Source organism: Antedon bifida, chromosome 4, assembly GCF_963402885.1.
Source record: "Antedon bifida chromosome 4, ecAntBifi1.1, whole genome shotgun sequence".
Classification (NCBI taxonomy): domain Eukaryota; kingdom Metazoa; phylum Echinodermata; class Crinoidea; order Comatulida; family Antedonidae; genus Antedon; species Antedon bifida.
This window is the reverse complement of record NC_136229.1, coordinates 32,251,333-32,270,179: the sequence shown is the minus strand read 5'-3', so window position 1 is coordinate 32,270,179 and position 18,847 is coordinate 32,251,333. Positions and strand designations below refer to the sequence as shown.

Here is an 18,847-nt window from a genome sequence, read left to right as displayed (position 1 = left end):
GGAGAGAGCCTGGAAAGAGTTTTAATGGTTAGGCCTAGAAGATATTGTATTTTTTACCCATTTTCACTTTAATTTTTGTAATTTATTCTTTCAATCAATAAATAAAATGTACATTAGTATTAAGTTATTTAACTTATGTATCATTAAGTAAGAGCTAAGTTGTTTTATTGGCTAACCAAAACGAATCCGTCTGAGCTAACAATAACATGATGGACAGGTTGGTGTTAGGCCTAGGTACGGTGGCCTTCTAGGCATAGAGGCTACTCTAACAATGGTGGTATGTGTGTGAGGAGGGTCAAGGGTAGCTATCAATATGATTTGTTGACCTGTCCTCAATTCAATGCAGCTAACTAGCCTACTGTACTGTAGTTGTGGAAATAAGGTTTATCGCAAATTGCTTGATTTTCGTGAGGAACATCATTGCACAATGCATGAAGGGAACCCTTCCCATCATGCGCCGCGCACGCTATTTGCGATAAACCTTATTGGGGACTGCTGGGTCGAAACGTTCCTGCTGGATTGGACTGAACTGTTCCTAATTAATTAATATTAATACTCCAAAAAGTTTATTTTTTCATTACGTTGTTTTTAGTTTAGTTTTGATGGGTAAGTTTAGGCGGTGTGTGCCTTTTTAACCCCATTTCTACAACAAATCCAGGTGGTTTTTAAATGTGTTGATGGTTTCAGAAATGACGACTTCAGTTGGCAAACTTTCCTTCATTTAGATTGAGAAAAATGGAGATTATGAGGTTAAGCGCTTTGAACACACTGGAAGGTATGTTTCCAGATGCCAGTAAGAAGATCCTCAAGTCTTTAATCAACGATACAATCATTTCAGTTGATTTATTGGACCAGGAACAGCTTGTTGTGAGGTGTGTGGAAAGCTTACTTTCTATGGATACCATCCCTCAGGAAAAGAGTAAGTAAAGGGTCTTTCACACCTGTTCCTGCACGATTCTGTTCCGGCGAATTGAACGTCAATGTGTCTTTTTCCACACAGCTATGTGCCAATCGATAAGTGCCAGACCGGAACTGTCTCGGAACAGGTGTGAAACACCCATTAATCAGCTAGGCTAGCAGTAATTTTATTATATCATTTATCAATTTAATGATATTGGGTTTTTCCCCAGAAATTCCTGATGTTTCTGAAACAGTTGTGATAAATGATAATGAAGATGGTGACGAACTGACAATAGTAACATCACCAAAAGAAGATGGTTATAAACATTTTCCAAATTCTTATATGACACAAGATTCACCATCAAGTTTGTTGAAGTCTCAAAAGTTTGGTGTAAAGTCGGAGCAAACTATTGTTAAAACACCAATGCCTGTCTTCAAACCAGAACAAACTTTAAATAACAATGACCTTCTGTCCAATTTCCTTCTTAACACTGATTGTTTACTTAAGAAGTCAGAAATATTGATTGATAAGCTATCCAAAACACAGACAAATACTTCTAAAAATAATAACATTTTACCAGAACAGTTCCTGAATACTTCCAATAACTTGGAAAACATACAAGCAAATGGTTTCGATAATGGTATGATTATCGGGACCACCGGCAGCTCGAATAAAAAATCAACTGAATCGTGTGTTTTTTCAGACTGTAGCGACAAAAATGATACAAGTTACAGACATCAATTAAAGCGCCCCCTTGTTGGTTATGAAGTAAATTCTCCTAAATTTGCCCGTTCTGATATATTTTCTGCTGCATCGTCGTCGGAAGTAGTTCCTTCGTTTATTCCAGACACAAGATATTGTCTTTCACCAAATTTGTTTCCAAGCTGTCAATTCAGAAAAACCTCTGGTGCACCTTCTTCCATCTCCAGACATCCTGATGTTCTGTACAGAAGTGACAATTCTACTAGTGATTTCGTTGGTGCAGATTCTGTGTCTTTTGTGTCCAAATTTGGTGACACAGTTAAACAAAAAAAGTTTCAAGACAAAAGTGGAGATGAAAATAACATTTTGGAAACTCCCCCAAGAAAAACATTTGGACCAGATTCTCTGTCCATAAATGCAAATTATACTACTGGTTTCATTGGTGCAAGTGCTTTTTCAAGATCTGCTGACAGAGTTAAACATAAAAGCCCATCATATCAAAGTCAAACTAACATGAGTGGAGATAAAAATGCCGTTTTGGAAACTCCCCCAAGGAAAACATTTGGACCAGATTCTCTGTCCAAAAATGCAAATTATACTACTGGTTTCATTGGTGCAAGTGCTTTTTCAAGATCTGCTGACAGAGTTAAACATAAAAGCCCATCATATCAAAGTCAAACTAACATGAGTGGAGATAAAAATGCCGTTTTGGAAACTCCCCCAAGGAAAACATTTGGACCAGATTCTCTGTCCAAAAATGCAAATTATACTACTGGTTTCATTGGTGCAAGTGCTTTTTCAAGATCTGCTGACAGAGTTAAACATAAAAGCCCATCATATCATAGTCAAACTAACATGAGTGGAGATAAAAATGCCGTTTTGGAAACTCCCCCAAGGAAAACATTTGGACCAGATTCTGTGCCCAAAAATGCAAATTTTACTACTGGTTTTAATGGTGCAAGTGCTTTTTCAAGATCTGCTGACAGAGTTAAACATAAAAGCCCATCATATCATAGTCAAACTAACATGAGTGGAAATAAAAATGCCGTTTTGGAAACTCCTCCAAGAAACATTTTTGGACCAGATTCTCGTGGTTTTATTGTGGCAAGTGCTGTGTCAAAATCTGCTGACAGAGTTAATCATAAAAGTCTACAAAAAGTAAGGTTTAGTGATGATTCTGCTAGTACCTATCATCACCCAACTATAGGATATCATGTCGGAGGTTACAATGATGAGCATGTATCTGAATTCGGTACTAATAATGGGATGTTAAGTGGAAGAAATGTTGCAAGTCTTAATGGACAGATGGTGTCTATCAAGGAGGTTGATACTAATAATATGATAGATTTAACAGAAACCGGTAGTACACCAAGTTTTTCAGATCTCTACGGCATTGTTCCTGCCAATCCACTTTCCAATTTGCAAACTAACTTGCTTTACCTCCAAAACATGGTATGTATTTTTTTTTTTTTTTTTTCTTATTTTTCTAAAAATTCAGTTCGTCTGAAGGTATAAAAATGGAATCTTGCTTTGTTCTCTTCGTAGACGTTAGTTGGGTGCAGTATTCTAATCTTTACTTGTACACTCAGTTAAGGGGTCGTCTCAAATAAAGAGATTAATTATGTGCCAGTATATACATCTGAATTTAAGATAATCCCTGAATTTACATGCTTGGGCAACATAACTTTTTTGGGCCTAATTATGCTTTATATTTAATAATATATTTTATTAAATATGTTCTGATTAGATGAATTTAGAACAAGCAAACAAACTTGTACCATCAATGGTGGAACCAATGGCACAAAAACCAATTTCAGAGGAACCAATGGCACGGGAACCAATTTTAGAGGAACCAATGGCACAAAAACCAATTTCAGAGGAACCAATGGCACGGGAACCAATTTCAAATAACCAACTGTCAGGGACAACAGGAGTACCTGTAGTGGCAGCAGTGGAAGAACTGCCAAGCATTGATGTACAAATGGTAGAAGTGGTAAGTATCTTCACTCTTTTAACGTATTCATGTGTGTTAGAATTGTGTGGAAGAACTGCCAAGCATTGATGTACAAATGGTAGAAGTAGTAAGTATCTTCACTCTTTTAATGTATTCATGTGTGTTAGAATTGTGTGGAAGAACTGCCAAGCATTGATGTACAAATGGTAGAAGTGGTAAGTATCTTCACTCTTTTAACGTATTCATGTGTGTTAGAATTGTGTGGAAGAACTGCCTAGCATTGATGTACAAATGGTAGAAGTGGTAAGTATCTTCACTCTTTTAACGTATTCATGTGTGTTAGAATTGTGTGGAAGAACTGCCTAGCATTGATGTACAAATGGTAGAAGTGGTAAGTATCTTCACTCTTTTAACGTATTCATGTGTGTTAGAATTGTGTGGAAGAACTGCCAAGCATTGATGTACAAATGGTAGAAGTGGTAAGCATCCTCACTCTTTTAATGTATTCATGTGTGTTAGGGTTGTTTCTCTACCTTTACAATGTATTCCTCATTTGCATTTAAAAAGAAATTAAAAACGTACATCCTTTTCTTCTTTATCTTTTCTGTGCTACTCTACATCACATTCCTTTTGTCTTCATTTTCTCTCCGATGTCTCTTTTGTGTTCTTTTTTTTTTTGTGAGTTGGTGACATGTGACTCTTGTGAACATGGCAAATCAATAAAACTTTATTATCCCAAACACCGGGGGAAATTCATTTGGTTGTGGTAATACAAAGATTCATAGAAACTTATAAAAAGCACACAAAAAGGCAAGCACAACAATCATAATAAAAATCTAAAATATGTTAAAAAGCACAGCGAGAAAAAACAAATAGCACACAAATAAAATGAGGTTCATAAAGCACAGCATTATCTTTTTAGAGTAGCATTGTAAGATCTAACTGCATATATTATTATATGTCAATATTTTTAGTGTCATTAGACAAAGATCATCAAATTAATGCTCTTTTGTCTTTTATTTTCTAGATGAATCTTATACCAGATATAGAAGTTAAGTATTTAAGAGAAAAATTGCCTGGCTTTCAGGGTGGGGACAATGCATCGGCAGTTCAGAGAATTATAAACTACCTCTTAGAAAACCCTTATCCTAAGCAAACCAAAGAAAAAGTAAGTTATATACAATTTTAAAAGTATGATATTTTATGTATTTGTGTGTGTTTTTATGTGTACTTTTATGTGTACATTTGTACATCAAGTGTTCCAGTTCTGACCTAACTTGATTGTCAGATTGTAAACAAACAGCGTTTCTATAGGAATTTGGTATTTTCTTATGTCACTGTATGATTTGAATATTTAGTTCTGATCTTCTAAAAGAATCCTAATTGTTCCAATAAGGTTATGTGAGCTAATCTTTGACAAACATAATTTTTCAATTCCAGAAAACAACTATGCATGATGAAAGAGAGATTGATTACTTTGTTGACTTTTCTCTACGTCCATCTCTTACTTATTGCCAACAAGTACTTAGTCTAATGCAAGCAAAGCATTTTAAGGTAAGTTATTTTATTATTATATATTATAACATTTATTGTTAGGTTATCTTGTTAAATAAGTGAAGAATCATTATGTAAACATAGAAGTAAACTGATTTGAATTTAATTTAAATATTGTAAAAAATAATTATATCCAAATGGTAATGTAAACTACTGAAATGTACAGATTTACATTTATAGAAGATTTTCCTAGATAGCCTAAAAAGCTAAGTAACATTTCCATTGGGGTCTACTTTTCTGCTAAACCCACCTAATGCCTCATCTATACTATCAAACTTTATGGGACAAAAAATGTGCCCATATATAGACATGATGATGTCATATCACTACTGTTTGGGCACATCACATTTTTTTTTTGTCAAACTAGTTTGATAGTATAGTCAGAGCTTTAGAACTATCAATCTCAAGCAAACTCGCTGTTTTTTGTTTTAGTTATCTACACAGTTCTTGAGGGACATCCTGTCTATTTATAACCATCATTATGCTCCAACTGAGAAAGCAATCCAAGAAATCCTGGAAAAAAACAAAGAAATCACCAAGTGCATGGTACAACCAGGGGAGCACTATAAGGGCGTGGTCTCGGTCAACATTGCCGGAAAGATGACGCGTAACCTGTCAATCAAAACACTGTTGTGCGGCCGCAAGAACTACAGGCCACCAGCGAATATAATCCCAGAGTTGCAGGAGGAAATCGATTTTTATAACCGGCAAATTCAGAAAGATATTGAGGTTTGCTTTTTTAATTGTAACTAAAATGCATGTTTTTAAAATGTTTTTAATTAAGGAATGATACAGAGGCTGTTTTCAAATACTTTAAATCTTTCCAGTACTATTCCTGTTATTTTGATACCCCATGTGTACAAACGCTATTTCTTATAATAAAGATATAATTATTTAAATTTTAATGCAGAGGGAATCTCAATATTTAGTTTAGCTACTTATCTAAAACAATATTGTCCAGCCCTATTTATTGCAATTTATATGTATTTTAATTATTATTCTTTTGTTTTTATTAGTCGACAGATCGAGAGCTTGCAGTCACTCTAAATGGCCAAGAGTATGAACAGGTAAAACTTTGTCAATAAATGTAAAGCAGTGTTGTCTTCACAGTGATAGGAAGACCTATCTATTTTATAATATATCACAAGATCAATTTATGGTACTGTATGTGAGCTGTGCTATGCGGAACCATTGTAACTAATGTCGCACAGTGTTCCAGTTAAACACTATTTCCAGTTAAACACTATTTCCAGTTAAACAATTTGTTTAAATGTATCTTATAGTGCTCGTGGCATCTTTAATTTTTTGTTATGTGTACATTATAATAGATGGTTGTTGCCAGTAAAAAATAAATATCAGTATCATCCAGTTTAAATTGAAGAATAGAAATTTTTTAATTTTGAAAGATTATAATTCAATTTCTTTTATTTCGGAAATATTTCATCTATCAAAAAACTCTAATAATTTACAAAAAGAAAAAACTAATTTGCATCAATTAGCAAACTCTAAGAGCTTAAATATAATAGAATACTTCTCCATCTACAATACATTTTTTAGTTATGGAGCAAATATTTGCAAACACATGCAACAATCATATTAATTGTAGGTTTTTGTGTTTTTTTTTCATATAGGAGGGTCAGTTGATTGAGTGTGGTTGTTGCTATGGTGAAGTAGCCTTTGAACAAATGGTGCAGTGCTCCGACGGTCATCTATTTTGCACGATGTGCATGAACAGTTACGCGAAGGAAGCGGTGTACGGTTCGGGCAAACTTAACCTTTCCTGCATGTCTGATGGATGCGAATCAAGGTTTCCTAAAAGTAAATATCCCCACTTAATTATTTTTATTCAAAGCTTTTGTACATTAATGTGAAAGATGTATTGTCCCCCAAAAACATAAAAAATAAAGATTAATAAAATAAAATACAAATTTTGTAGTTTTAATAAAGTTAATCACTTCCGTAGAAAAAAAAAACCCGAAACAAAATTAATGTCATGTTAATGACAAAATAAATGGTTAAATTCAACCAAAAACCCATTGGCTGGCAGCCAATTTGACTATTTGTTCTTTAAATTACAGTTTTTTAAGTAAAGACATTTTCTTTTCGATCCAATTGTTGGTCAAAGTGGATAACTGTTAGGTGACATAAAATGGCATATTCAACAACAAAATTGTTAAGAATTATTTTTTCAGGGTGACAATACATCTTTAAGTTTTAAAAAGAAAACAAATCCATTGTACAAAGTTTCTATTATTATTATTATTATTTTGTTTGTTTATTCTTTATAGGTCAGCTTGATAAATGTTTACCCAAAGACGTAATTGCCAAATATGAGGAACGCCAAAAGGAGGAGTCGCTGAACCTTGCTGATTTAGACAACCTTGTTAAATGTCCATCTTGTGAATTTGCCGCCATCATGGACACAGACGACAAAGTTTTCAAATGTCAAAATCCGGAGTGTCTTAAGGTATTGCTTTGTTTACAAATTAAACAAACAGTAAATATAAATACAGTGCTGGGTGTAAAGATATTTGGTTCAGCACTCCTAATGGTCCCTCCAATGCTGGGTAGTTGCATTGGGGCTTCCAATTTTGTTGTGTGGAATTCTCAATTCAATAAATATAAGTAGAGTAGTATTTTATTGACACTTCGATAAATGTAACCTTTGTACAATGAAGAGCAACTTGAACTTGGTGTATACTGGAATTTTCCTACTTCTCAAAAACTTCCAAAGTTTAACATGTAGTAACTAGTAGCAGTAAAACATATTGATAGTAATTATTTTTCTTTAAATTCTAGGAAAGCTGTAGATATTGTAAGGAAAATTGGAAAGAACATATTGGTGTCCCTTGCAGCGAGATAGAAAAGAAAGATGAAACATCGTTACGAGTCTCATATGAGGAACGGATGACAAACGCCAAAATGAGGACATGTTTTAAATGCAAAACTGGTTATATGAAAAGTGATGGGTGCAATAAGGTAATGATTACTTGAAGTGAAAGCTGCAACTAGAAGTTGCATCTAAATCTGTTCCTAACTTCAATATCTTTTCCCATTCTGCACAGCTTCTTTGCTGAAAGCAAATGTTTCTGGGGGTATCTACTCAGTTAGGGCTGCAAGCCAGGGCTGCATCTACTCTTAAACTCTGTCGACACTATCAAATTTTATGTGACAACAAAATGTGATGTGCCCACATATGGACATGATGATGTCATATCACTACCATATATTTGGGCACATCACATTTTTTTGTTCAAAATAGTTTGATAGTGTAGACAGCTTAAGAGTATCTTGAAACAGACTTTTCTATTTTTAATGTGTAAAATCCTTTTTTTCCTAATTTTTTATTGAACTTACAATTTAAGATAACATGCCGGTGTGGAGCTAAGATGTGCTACATCTGCCGATTGCCAAACATTGATTACAATCATTTCTGCCAGCACCCTCGCAATCCCGGTCACGCATGCGCAAAATGCCAAGCATGCTCCCTTTGGAGTGACCCGAAGGAGGACGACGAACGAGCGGTCAAGGAAATTGAGAAGAGGCTTCAGGAGGAGCGTAAGGCAAAAGGTAGTCACTGTTCATCATAGTATAAAAATAATAATTATTAATTAATTATTACGTTAAATATAAATGCTGATTTCTTTGTTTGCATTTGGATTTAAATTTATTATTAAACCTAATTTATATTTAATTTTTTGATTTGTTTGGTAGGATATGATGCAAGGGATGATAAGACAGGAAAGGCACCGACAGGATCTACGCCAATGTGATGAGTGCTTGTAAAATGTCATCTGCACCAATGTGATGAGTGCTTGTAAAATGTCATCTGCACCAATGTGATGAGTGCTTGTAAAATGTCATCGTATTTTGTTTAATATAGTGTACTACATTGCAGGGTTTCTTTATTCAATTAATAATATTCTTTCTATATTTTGTTAGTTTTCCTAACAGTTTGTGTTATATAAACTGTCTTGTTGGAATACTGTAAATGGTGCTAAACAAAGAATAACTTATGTCCTTATATGGACAATATGTGACTTATGTCCTTATATGGCCAAGATATGACACATGTCCTTATATGGCCAAGATATGACATGTCCTTATATGGTCAAGATGTGACATGTCCTTATATAGACATGTGATATATGTCCTTATATGGAGAAGAAATGACTTATGTCCTTATATGGACAAGATGTGACATATGTCCTTATATGGACAAGATGTGACATACAGTATGTGCTTATATGGAGAAGATATGACATATGTCCTTATATGGACAAGAAGTGACTTATGTCCTTATATGGACAAGAAGTGACTTATGTCCTTATATGGACAAGAAGTGACTTATGTCCTTATATGGACATGATGTGACATATGTCCGGGTCAAATACAGTATGGCCAATCATAAAGGTCATTATTTCTGTTAATTATATTTCAAAGAATGACAGAAAGTTGTAGATAAATAATAAAGTCTAGACTGTGTTACAAATATGGTTAAAATGTGTGCATATGGCCGGTTAATGACCATCATAATCTACATAATATACAATGATGTGTATGTGTATCCATAGCAATAATATAGAGTATATTGCTTGTTTGAAAAAACGTCCACGTCCAACTTTTTAAACAAATTAATATGAAAGAATAAGATACTATGTAGGCCTGCTCTTTGCTATTGTATGTTGAGTTACTTTACTTAAGCTCTGTCTACACTATCAAACTAGTTTGACAAAACAAGTGTGATGTACCCAAATATGTTAGTGATATACCCAAATATGATACTGATATGACATCATCATGGCCATATATGGGCACATCACATTTTTTTGTCACATAAAGTTTGATAGTGTAGACAGAGCTTAAGGTCTACTGTATGTCTCATATCATATTTGGACTTGGCACAATCCTACCATTGTATGGGCGTTGCTTGCTTACAGTTACAGTATGACTTTTCCAAATGCGGATAACAAAAAGAAACAAAAAAATATTAATTAAGACGGCATGAATTTTTTTTTACTTTTTGATATGGTGCTGTATATGTACTATAATATACCTTAAAAATTATTGTTATCGATACATTTTGTCATTTTTTCCCCCTTTAAAACGTATATTGAGTAAGCCTTGATAATATTAATAAAAACATTTATACAGAATAGAACATTATTTTTACTTGTGAATTTCTTTAAACATACTTTAAGTTTCACCAGTCGTGAGTCATGGACAACTCATGATCCGGTATCAACCTTTTTAGTGAAGTCGTATATCTTGCAACCAATGCCCTTCCACGTTTTGGACGCTATAGTAGCTTTTTGGGAAGACCTTGCATACTGTGGTGTTCATAAACCCTTTGATGTGCAAAAGACTTTTTTTTAAAGTCACCAGTTTCAAAGATTTTACTTGTCTGTAATTTTCCCAAAATGATCCCGTTATTCTTGAATATGAAACACAAAATGTATTAGAATTCATATTATTTTTTTTATAGGGGTACCTGAACAAATTTACTTGTGGGCTTTTAATTGTTTTATGTTTAGAATTCTGATATAAGCCTACTAGTGGTAGTAGCTGTATTCTAATTTTTCTTATGGGCTTTTTATAATATTAATGGCATAAAATTACATAAACTGAAAATTAATTTTTTTTTTGTGAACTTTTAGAATTTTTCTTTGGTGTTAAAATAAAACCAGGTAAAAATTGGGTTGAAAATAGAGGTATATTCAGAGCGTCATTTCGGCGATCGAGCATTCTCTACTTCTACGGAGCGCCATATTTGCCTTTATTTACTTCCGAAATAGAAATAGTACTACGGTGACTCTGGTTCAGTGGACCAAATTTAGCACCAGTGGAGCACATACAGTGATGATATAAAACAGAAATAAGTCACTAATTTTAATATCTTTTCGTATGTTAATACACTGTGCTCAAGTAGATCCTATTTGGAGCCAGTGGAGCACAGTGATATAAATAGAAACAAGTCATTGAATGTTAATATCTTTTCGTATGCTCCTAAAACACTGTGCTCAAGTGGACACAATTTGGAGCCAGTGGAGCACAGTGATATAAAATAGAAATAAGTCACTGAATTTTAATATCTTTTCGTATTTTAATACACTGTGCTCAAGTGGACCCAATTTGGTACCAGGGAAGCACATTGATATAAAATAGAAATAAGTCACTGAATGTTAATATCTTTTCGTATTTTAATACACTGTGCTCAAGTGGACCCAATTTGGCGTCAGTGGAGCACAGTGATATAAAATAGAAATAAAGTCACTAAATTTTAATCTTTTCGTATAAAACACTGTGCTCAAGTGGACACAATTTGGTACCAGGGGAGCAGTGATATAAAATAGAAATAAAGTCACTCAAGTTTCAATCTTTTCGTATGTTAATACACTGTGCTCAAGTGGATCCAATTTGGCGCCAGTGGATTTTTTTTTAATTGAAAATAATGAATATTGTTTTTCTTTTATTTTGAAAGAGAGATATTTTGAGGATTGTAAATGTCAAGTGGAACTTTTTTTTAATCAGAAACAAAGTTGCATGGCATTATTTTCCATTAAATAGACTGCCATAAAACCTCGAAAATAAGCCCATGTGCTCCTTCATTTTTAGTACTCTTGGGTGGGCTTCTTTTCCACATGGAGTTCTTTTCGAGATTACTTTTGCAAACTAAACGAGGGGAACTGCTAACTTCCCGCCCGAAAAAATATTTTATTTACATGATTTGAAAAATCTTCTAATGTAAATAATTAACAGCATCAAAATTTAACAGTGTGGCGTGTTGACCGCAAATGACTAACATACCATCTTTACCATTATACACCTGCACAGACTCATTTGCATAACAACGCCCTCTATATAACTTATTAAGACATACAAATTCAGAGCGTCATTCTGACGATGGAGCATTCTCTACTTCCCTACGGAGCGCCATTTATGCCTTTATTTACTTCAGAAATAGAAATAGTACTACGGTAACTCGTCCAGTCACTGAATTGTAATATATTTTGTATGTTAATACACTGTGCTCAATTGAACCCAATTTGCCAGGGAAGCACAGTGTGGTATATAGAAAATTCACTAAGTTTTAATAAATTTAAGAAAAAAAAATCCTTTGTCGATATAAAGTTTGCGGTACACCACGTATATTAGTTCAGAAAAGAACTGTTGAGTTTCTCGACGTTTCCTTTGTGTTCCCTTTAGCAGAGTAAAAAGTTAAAATGTTGATGATAATTTTTACATTAGAAGATTGTTCAAATCATGTAATAAAAACATTTTCCAGCCGGGAACCTTTCAGCTCCCCTCTTTTAGTTTGCAAAGTAATCTCGAAAAGAACTCCATGTGGAAAAGAAGCCCACCCAAGAGTACTAAAAATGAAGGAGCACATGGGCTTCTTTTCGAGGTTTTATGGCAGTCTATTTGATGAAAAATAATGCCATGCAACTTTGTTTCTGATTTTTAAAAAAATATCCGTAGAGGTTCGAACCCAATCTACTAGAGCTGAGAGCACCCAAAGCTGAGCATTACCCGTTAGGCCACAAAGTAGTACATGACAGAACAGCTGATAATGGTCTATGTATACGTGTATTACATAATTCATCATTACGTCATAAATATCACATTAACCTTGTTAAAACCAAAAATAAATGCCATACACTTTTGTTTATGATTTAAGGTCCACTTGCCTAGGCCTGACATTTTCAATCCTCCAAATATCTCTCTCTAAAAAAAAAATTCATAAAAAAAATATCCGTAGAGGTTCGAACCCCAGCTGATAGCACTCAAAACTGAGCAGTACCCGTTGCACCACAAACTGAAACATGACTGAACAGCTGATAATTGTCTATTTATACGTGTATTATGTAATTCATAATTACGTCATTAATATCCTATTAACCTTTCTAAAACCAAAATGATCAGTTAGCTCAGTCGTCTGAGCGTCGTGTTAACACACGTATGTCGTGGGTTCGATTCCCACGCTGGTCGGTGGAATAGAGTTAAAGGCATGCGGCCACTGTGTTTGGGGTTCACAGAATTATACGTCCCCCTTTCCACCACACATCATGAGGCGACAACATCAATGCATCTGGTGATGTGCTGGAAACGACCCCAAAAGGCTGTGGCAGGGCCTTAGTGCTGAGGCAGGGAGAGCACATTTAACATCTTTTTTTTTATTTAATTTTTTTTCCAACCTGTATTCGATCTCGTAAATTTTATGTTTGCCGCCCTCAATTTTAAAAGAAATTGAATTTTATATTTTCATCGCAGGTGTACGAAACGGTTTGGTATGCCGTGCGTTGTTATGCAATGATTGTGCAGGTGTAGTGGGAAAGATGGTATTGTTAGTCATTCGCGGTCAACACGCCACACTGTTAAATTTTGATTTTGTTAATCAATATTGCTACATTGGTAGCGAAATGTCCGATTCATGCAAGATATTGTATTGTAAAGTGTTATGAATAAACTTTTATGGTAGTTGGTGTGTATTGCCGCACCGTCCTCAGAATGTTTTGAACAGATAGTTTGTCTCCGATGGTTTTTGTATGGGGTTAATGGAGAGTGAAATAAGATCAAATATAGAACATTTGTAAAGATGCCGATTTATAGATCAATTTCGAAGCTTAGATTAATTCCGCCGCCGGGTAGGCCCACGAAGTCGAGTTTTAAAGTAGAAAACCCCACCTAAAATGTTGAAGTCGCATCTGGACAGTTGAAATTTTAACATTATCATAATTACCATTAGGTGATTATGTATAGTTATAAGTATAAGTGCAATTCTTGGCTCTATTTTCATTATTTTCTCTGCCCCAACCATGGTGGGCTAATTTCAATGAATTATAGGTGCACTTTACGGGGACAAGCTCTATTGTCCTGGTGAGTCTTAAATAGTTTGTTTCATATAATTTAAAATCATGTAAAGTGCCATTTTTTCGGGCGGGAACCTATGCAGGTTCTATTTTTCAAAATTGTTTTTGCTCAGCGCCAAGCATGGTAAGGTACTGAAGATTCTTATTCATGTTGTTTTAAGAAATAATAGATGTCATTTCCGGAGACCTTGCAGCTCTATTTTAAACAGTTTGGTATGCCGTGCGTTGTTATGCAAATGAGTTTGTGCAGGTGTATTATGGGGAAGATGGTATTTTAGTCATTCGCGGTCAACACGCCACACTGTTAAATTTTTATGTTGTTAATCTTTACATTAGGAGATTGTTGAAATCATGTAAATAAAACATTTTCCGGCCGGGAACCTCAGCTCCCCTCTTTTTAGTTTGCAAAAGTAATCTCGAAAAGAACTCCATGTGGAAAAGAAGCCCACCCAAGAGTACTAAAAATGAAGAAGCACATGGGCTTCTTTTCGAGGTTTTATGGCAGTCTATTTGATGAAAAATAATGCCATGCAACTTTTTTTCTGATTTTAAAAAAGGTCCACTTGTTTAGGCCTGGCATTTACAACCCTCAAAATATCTCTCTTTCAAAATAAAAGAAAAACAATATTCATTATTTTTTATATTTATTTATTGTTTATTTAAAAAAAAAATATCCGTAGAGGTTCGAACCCAATCTACTAGAGCTGAGAGCACCCAAAGCTGAGCATTACCCGTTAGGCCACAAAGTAGTACATGACAGAACAGCTGATAATGGTCTATGTATACGTGTATTACATAATTCATCATTACGTCATAAATATCACATTAACCTTGTTAAAACCAAAAATGAATGCCATACACTTTTGTTTATGATTTAAGGTCCACTTGCCTAGGCCTGACATTTTCAATCCTCCAAATATCTCTCTTTAAAAAAAAAAATTCATAAAAAAAATATCCGTAGAGGTTCGAACCCCAGCTGATAGCACTCAAAACTGAGCAGTACCCGTTGCACCACAAACTGAAACATGACTGAACAGCTGATAATTGTCTATTTATACGTGTATTATGTAATTCATAATTACGTCATTAGTATCCTATTAACCTTTCTAAAACCAAAATGATCAGTTAGCTCAGTCGTCTGAGCGTCGTGTTAACACACGTATGTCGTGGGTTCGATTCCCACGCTGGTCGGTGGAATAGAGTTAAAGGCATGCGGCCACTGTGTTTGGGGTTCACAGAATTATACGTCCCCCTTTCCACCACACATCATGAGGCGACAACATCAATGCATCTGGTGATGTGCTGGAAACGACCCCAAAAGGCTGTGGCAGGGCCTTAGTGCTGAGGCAGGGAGAGCACATTTAACATCTTTTTTTTTATTTAATTTTTTTTCCAACCTGTATTCGATCTCGTAAATTTTATGTTTGCCGCCCTCAATGTTAAAAGAAATTGAATTTTATATTTTCATCGCAGGTGTACGAAACGGTTTGGTATGCCGTGCGTTGTTATGCAATGATTGTGCAGGTGTAGTGGGAAAGATGGTATTGTTAGTCATTCGCGGTCAACACGCCACACTGTTAAATTTTGATTTTGTTAATCAATATTGCTACATTGGTAGCGAAATGTCCCATTCATGCAAGATTGTATTGTAAAATGTTATGAATAAACTTTTATGGTAGTTGGTGTGTATTGCCGCAACCATCCCCAGAATAAACATGTTTTGAACAGATAGTTTGTCTCCGATGGTTTTTGTATGGGGTTAATGGAGAGTGTGAAATAAGATTAAATTTCGAAGCTTCGATTAATTCCGCCGCCGGGTAGGCCCACGAAGTCGAGTTTTAAAGTAGAAAACCCCACCTAAAATGTTGAAGTCGCATATGGATAGTTGAAATTTTAACATTATCATATATATAATTACCATAGGTGACTATGTATAGTAATAAGTATAAGTGCAATTCGGGGCTCTATTTTCATTATATTATGTTGAAGTCGCATCTGGACAGTTGAAATTTTAACATTATCATAATTACCATTAGGTGATTATGTATAGTTATAAGTATAAGTGCAATTCTTGGCTCTATTTTCATTATTTTCTCTGCCCCAACCATGGTGGGCTAATTTCAATGAATTATAGGTGCACTTTTACGGGGACAAGCTCTATTGTCCTGGTGAGTCTTAAATAGTTTGTTTCATATAATTTAAAATCATGTAAAGTGCCATTTTTTTTGGGCGGGAACCTATGCAGGTTCTATTTTTCAAAATTGTCTTTGCTCAGCGCCAAGCATGGTAAGGTACTGAAGATTCTTATTCATGTTGTTTTAAGAAATAATAGATGTCATTTCCGGAGACCTTGCAGCTCTATTTTAAACAGTTTGGTATGCCGTGCGTTGTTATGCAAATGAGTTTGTGCAGGTGTATTATGGGGAAGATGGTATTTTAGTCATTCGCGGTCAACACGCCATACTGTTAAATTTTTATGTTGTTAATCTTTACATTAGGAGATTGTTGAAATCATGTAAATAAAACATTTTCCGGCCGGGAACCTCAGCTCCCCTCTTTTTAGTTTGCAAAAGTAATCTCGAAAAGAACTCCATGTGGAAAAGAAGCCCACCCAAGAGTACTAAAAATGAAGAAGCACATGGGCTTCTTTTCGAGGTTTTATGGCAGTCTATTTGATGAAAAATAATGCCATGCAACTTTGTTTCTGATTTTAAAAAAGGTCCACTTGTTTAGGCCTGACATTTACAACCCTCAAAATATCTCTCTTTCAAAATAAAAGAAAAACAATATTCATTATTTTTTATATTTATTTATTGTTTATTTAAAAAAAAAATATCCGTAGAGGTTCGAACCCAATCTACTAGAGCTGAGAGCACCCAAAGCTGAGCATTACCCGTTAGGCCACAAAGTAGTACATGACAGAACAGCTGATAATGGTCTATGTATACGTGTATTACATAATTCATCATTACGTCATAAATATCACATTAACCTTGTTAAAACCAAAAATAAATGCCATACACTTTTGTTTATGATTTAAGGTCCACTTGCCTAGGCCTGACATTTTCAATCCTCCAAATATCTCTCTTTAAAAAAAAAATTCATAAAAAAAATATCCGTAGAGGTTCGAACCCCAGCTGATAGCACTCAAAACTGAGCAGTACCCGTTGCACCACAAACTGAAACATGACTGAACAGCTGATAATTGTCTATTTATACGTGTATTATGTAATTCATAATTACGTCATTAATATCCTATTAACCTTTCTAAAACCAAAATGATCAGTTAGCTCAGTCGTCTGAGCGTCGTGTTAACACACGTATGTCGTGGGTTCGATTCCCACGCTGGTCGGTGGAATAGAGTTAAAGGCATGCGGCCACTGTGTTTGGGGTTCACAGAATTATACGTCCCCCTTTTCACCACACATCATGAGGCGACAACATCAATGCATCTGGTGATGTGCTGGAAACGACCCCAAAAGGCTGTGGCAGGGCCTTAGTGCTGAGGCAGGGAGAGCACATTTAACATCTTTTTTTTTATTTAATTTTTTTTCCAACCTGTATTCGATCTCGTAAATTTTATGTTTGCCGCCCTCAATTTTAAAAGAAATTGAATTTTATATTTTCATCGCAGGTGTACGAAACGGTTTGGTATGCCGTGCGTTGTTATGCAATGATTGTGCAGGTGTAGTGGGAAAGATGGTATTGTTAGTCATTCGCGGTCAACACGCCACACTGTTAAATTTTGATTTTGTTAATCAATATTGCTACATTGGTAGCGAAATGTCCGATTCATGCAAGATTGTATTGTAAAATGTTATGAATAAACTTTTATGGTAGTTGGTCATGTGTATTGCCGCACCGTCCGATCCTCAGAATAAACATGTTTTGAACAGATAGTTTGTCTCCGATGGTTTTTGTATGGGGTTAATGGAGAGTGTGAAATAAGATTAAATATAGAATATAGAACATTTGTAAAGATGCCGATTTCTAAATCAATTTCGAAGCTTCGATTAATTCCGCCGCCGGGTAGGCCCACGAAGTCGAGTTTTAAAGTAGAAAACCCCACCTAAAATGTTGAAGTCGCATATGGATAGTTGAAATTTTAACATTATCATAATTACCATAGGTGACTATGTATAGTAATAAGTATAAGTGCAATTCGGGGCTCTATTTTCATTATTAGCTCTGCCCCAACTTAATATTTAATTTCATATTTCAAGGAATAGGTGCACTCTCCGGTGACACTAAATAAGTATTTATCTTAGACAAACGCAAGTTATTAAAATCACTGATATGGCTTGAAACTAATTGCTATGGAGTAACCGATATTTAACATAGCCTATATACCTGGAAGTTTGAAATATTTTTGAAGTATTTTTTCTCGATGTTTTTGTATTCATTGACTATTTGTGCTCCACCACTGGCGCCATGGATCCACTGGAGCACAGTGTATTAACATACGAAAAGATATTAACATTCAGTAACTTATTTGTTGTTTATATCACTGTGCTCCACTGGTGCCAAAACGTGTCCACTTGAGCACAGTGTAGACCTATTAACATACGAAAAGACATTTAAACTTAAGTGACTTCAAATTAGGTCCACTTGAGCACAGTGTATTAACATACGAAAAGATATTGAAATTAAGTGATTTTATTTCTATTTTATCACTGTGCTCCACTGTCGCCAAATTAGGTCCACTTGAGCACAGTGTTTTAACATACGAAAAGATTGAATCTTAAGTGACTTTATTTCTATTTTATATCACTGTGCTCCACTGAGGCCAAATTGGTCCACTTGAGCAGTTACCGTAGTACTATTTCTATTATTGTAGTTAATGAAGGCATAAATGGCGCTCCGTAG

General features: G+C 34.9%; 1 protein-coding gene and 1 long non-coding RNA gene across 3 annotated transcripts in view; one reads left to right on the top strand and one right to left on the bottom strand.

The window, feature by feature from the left end:
* The window catches only part of LOC144840897 (uncharacterized), a 53,062-nt gene that overhangs the window by 32,103 nt on the left and 2,112 nt on the right, over positions 1 to 18,847 (bottom strand). The window lies entirely within an intron of this gene.
* LOC144840860 (uncharacterized) lies at positions 2 to 10,272 on the top strand. 2 transcript variants are annotated; one of them, XM_078696919.1, is made up of 13 exons: positions 2 to 27; positions 726 to 919; positions 1,131 to 3,055; positions 3,351 to 3,596; positions 4,585 to 4,725; positions 4,998 to 5,111; positions 5,544 to 5,840; positions 6,128 to 6,178; positions 6,743 to 6,929; positions 7,400 to 7,578; positions 7,911 to 8,090; positions 8,477 to 8,681; positions 8,826 to 10,272. In XM_078696919.1, the coding sequence occupies exons 2-13, from the start codon at positions 736 to 738 to the stop codon at positions 8,882 to 8,884; spliced, it is 3,768 nt and encodes a 1,255-aa protein (XP_078553045.1). In that variant the 5' UTR covers positions 2 to 27; positions 726 to 735; the 3' UTR covers positions 8,885 to 10,272. The 2 variants fall into 2 exon arrangements, with proteins under 2 accessions (XP_078553045.1, XP_078553044.1); XM_078696918.1 differs by lacking the exon at positions 2 to 27 and having other exon boundaries at positions 511 to 919.